This window comes from Eurypyga helias, unplaced genomic scaffold (assembly GCF_000690775.1).
Source record: "Eurypyga helias isolate BGI_N326 unplaced genomic scaffold, ASM69077v1 scaffold19099, whole genome shotgun sequence".
Lineage (NCBI taxonomy): Eukaryota > Metazoa > Chordata > Aves > Eurypygiformes > Eurypygidae > Eurypyga > Eurypyga helias.
Genome location: NW_010273112.1, coordinates 56,696 through 59,673, shown reverse-complemented (window position 1 = coordinate 59,673; position 2,978 = coordinate 56,696). Strand labels below are relative to the sequence as shown.

Here is a 2,978-nt window from a genome sequence, read left to right as displayed (position 1 = left end):
AAGATATGTTTATTCATAAATTTAATGCTTTTTGTATTGTAGCAGTTAATTTTGGCTTTCTAGGATAAATATCAAAAGCATTTTCAATACCTCATGAAATCAGTGGAATGGCTTCTTTCTGTGTTCAAAATATATGCTGTCTCATGTGTGATCTATAGGTTGATTTTCATCCTTTTGTTCTTTTGGGACCATTTACTTTTTTTTTTTTTGGTCTAATTCTTCACCGTGTTGCTTTAGATTTTTGAACAAAAAATCCTGTCCACTCGTTAAGTTTTAGGTCTGTATTAGATTAGCATGTCTTTAATAAATCACTGCCATTAAAACTGTAGGTGTTGAAATCAAGCAAGGGATGTTCTAGACACTGCTGTTTTTCTAAGAATAGAAAGTCAGTACATTTTTGTGGTTGCCCCTGACCATTAGGATTGGAGGAAGGTTCTTGGAGAGAATTTCTAGCCAGGCCATATACAGGTAATCAGACACTACTCCTTTTCTTGCCACTGGAAGGCTCCTGTTTAGACAGAGAGAAGGATAAAATTAATGTTATGAAGGCAGGGGTAGCCCTGATGCATCTCACCAAATATTAAGTAGGAAACCTCAACTGTTCGTATACAACTCTGAATGTTCATAATTAGGCTACACGATCTCAGAAAGCACAAAGCTACCGTTAGGCCTTAATCTTGCAAACTCCTGCTCACCAGGTTAGTGCCATTAACACGGCTAGTTGTACTAGATATGGACTGCTCATGATTGTAACATTTGATGGGTAAAGAAGCATTTTTGGGGTCATAAAATGCACACATAATGTCATTTTTAAGAAGGATAAAAATATAGTACATGCACAGTGTTGCAATCCATCAGCTTATTTTCTGATCTGCAATTACTGTGAGATAGGAGTTTTGTAGTACGGGTCAATTTATGGTAAATGTTACCTGATCACCCCTTTTTTGGAGACTGAATTAATAGAGCTGAAGAGGTCTATCTGCTCTAACTAAAAATTTATGCTGAAAATGGTTGCTTTCTCCTTTTTTTTTTTTTTTTTTGCTAGCTTTATTGGTGGCCACTTTTTCTTTATGCAATAGCATCATCCTTATTCAGTTTCACATAGTTCCAAGTAGATCTTGGCTAACAACTCCATTTATTGTGTGCAAACCAAAAAATTCCTTTCTCTAGCTTTGAGTTGTTAATAGTTGGGGGACAAGAAAGGAGAATGTCTGTTTTGCACTGGTAAGCAGGTATAACACTCAACGTAGATTTGGACATGAAGGTTATGTTTTTGACATATTTTCATGAGTAGAGCTTTGTTTTCAGCTATGAAGAACTACTACGAAAGATTCATAATCAGTGTAGTCCCAGAGAACCATCAGCCCAGATGCAAGTCCTTCAGAAGCTACTCACAAGATTGTTTTTGCCCTCAATGAATTAACACAAGTGTTTCTGTTGCTCTAGCCCAGAATCCCTTCACGCATTTTTCTCTAAGTTAGAACCATAATCTTGTAACTCACAGAACAATGAGGTTAGCTGCCCTCGAATGCTCTTGTAAGAGTTCATTCAGTCGGACTTGGCGGTAACTCTGATTAAAACAAAACAGGAGGGAGAAGAAAAAATATCAGTTAGGTCAATGATCCTCAGTTTTTATGGATTTAGGCCTTATGGACTTCTACGGTACTCACTGCCTGCGAGATTCCTTGCTGTTGCTTTGGCAGCGTTCAAAGCCAGGTCTGCTCTTTGGTGCAGAGTGATAGAGATGGCAAAATATGAGGCTAAGCCAAGCTTCTTGGTTAGTATAGTCAGCCGTGGGCCAGAGTTGTTTGTTGTATAAGATTTCCTGGGGATGGGGATTGGTTTTGTACTGACACAGTACCAGAGCTGGCTCAGACATAGTTTTTAAGTATTTCTTTGGCTATGGTGTATAGCTGTTTGTGAACTTTGCAGGGACTCTTTTGTGCTATTGTTTGGTGTCGGTTACTGTATTAATTAATTTGTTTTGTAAGTGTCCAGCTGCCATGCCAATAAGACCAAACGTCTGTCTGTAAATGAGCACCTTGCCAGAAATTCCCCTTTTCAACAAAAGACCACAAGTCTGGAGTGAGACTTGGCTGCTTTATGTGTTGTGTATTTGTATGGACTTTTACAAATTGCATAAATGGCCATTACTTTGAGATTCAGCCAAGGATACTTTATGCTCAGGCCCTCAAAGTTTTTATAACCTGACACAAGTCATAGGGAGCGAGAGACCAGGGCAGGTTTGTGTACAGGGAGGTTGCAGCATGAGAGAGAGATGTATCTTAAGTAGTCTTATAAATTTTTTTGGAGAAGGTAAAAAGCTGTTTTTTTCTCCATTCAGACTTTAAATTTTTCTTCTCTACAGAAATTGCACTGTTCTTTTACACATGTTATCTAAGTAAGAATCCTCATAATTTAGCCAGTTGTTATCTCATGAGAGTCATCCTATAACATCACCCTTTATCTGTGCTGCCAGGTTTTTCTCTCTTGAATTTCAAATGTATTCTAATGGCCCCTGTAAAGTTCCCAGAACTACCTTACTTCTGAAGATAAGGGGCATCTTTCCAGGTGTGTAAGCTGAACTTTTTGGTGCTGTTCTTATTTTATAGAGAGATTTGGCATTTTCATGCTGCTGGCTGCTTTCAACCTATGGGTTTTTTTTCCTCTTTCTTTAGTTGGTGACCTAGACAAGATCAAGCTTGATCATGCAGGTTTTTTTTTTTGTTTGTTTGTTTTTGTTTGGTTTTTTTTTCCTTTGTATCCTCATTGGTTCTGCATACAGGTGTGTATATCTGGGATTATATTCCTGTTGTCTTCTACACAGAGATGTTCTAAGGGCTCTGACTCCCAAGTTTTGATGATTTATGCTGAGAGTACTTCAAAAGTTTCCTGCCCACAGCTGACTGCCATAGAATCACAGACTGGTTTGGGTTGGAATGGACCTTAAAGATCATCTAGTTCCCACCCCCCAGCCC

At 38.4% G+C, this 2,978-nt stretch overlaps 1 protein-coding gene across 2 annotated transcripts in view; it reads right to left on the bottom strand.

Annotated features, from left to right (window-relative positions):
• Positions 1-226: 226 nt before the first annotated feature.
• The window catches only part of SLC12A1 (solute carrier family 12 (sodium/potassium/chloride transporter), member 1), a 48,791-nt gene continuing 46,039 nt past the window's right edge, over positions 227-2,978 (bottom strand). For both annotated transcript variants that reach the window (XM_010159369.1, XM_010159370.1), the window contains exons 25-26: positions 1,503-1,570; positions 227-508 (exon numbers count right to left, since the gene is read on the bottom strand). In XM_010159369.1, coding sequence (XP_010157671.1) covers positions 373-508; positions 1,503-1,570 — 204 coding nt within the window. In that variant the 3' untranslated portion in view covers positions 227-372. The remainder of the gene's footprint in view (positions 509-1,502; positions 1,571-2,978) is intronic.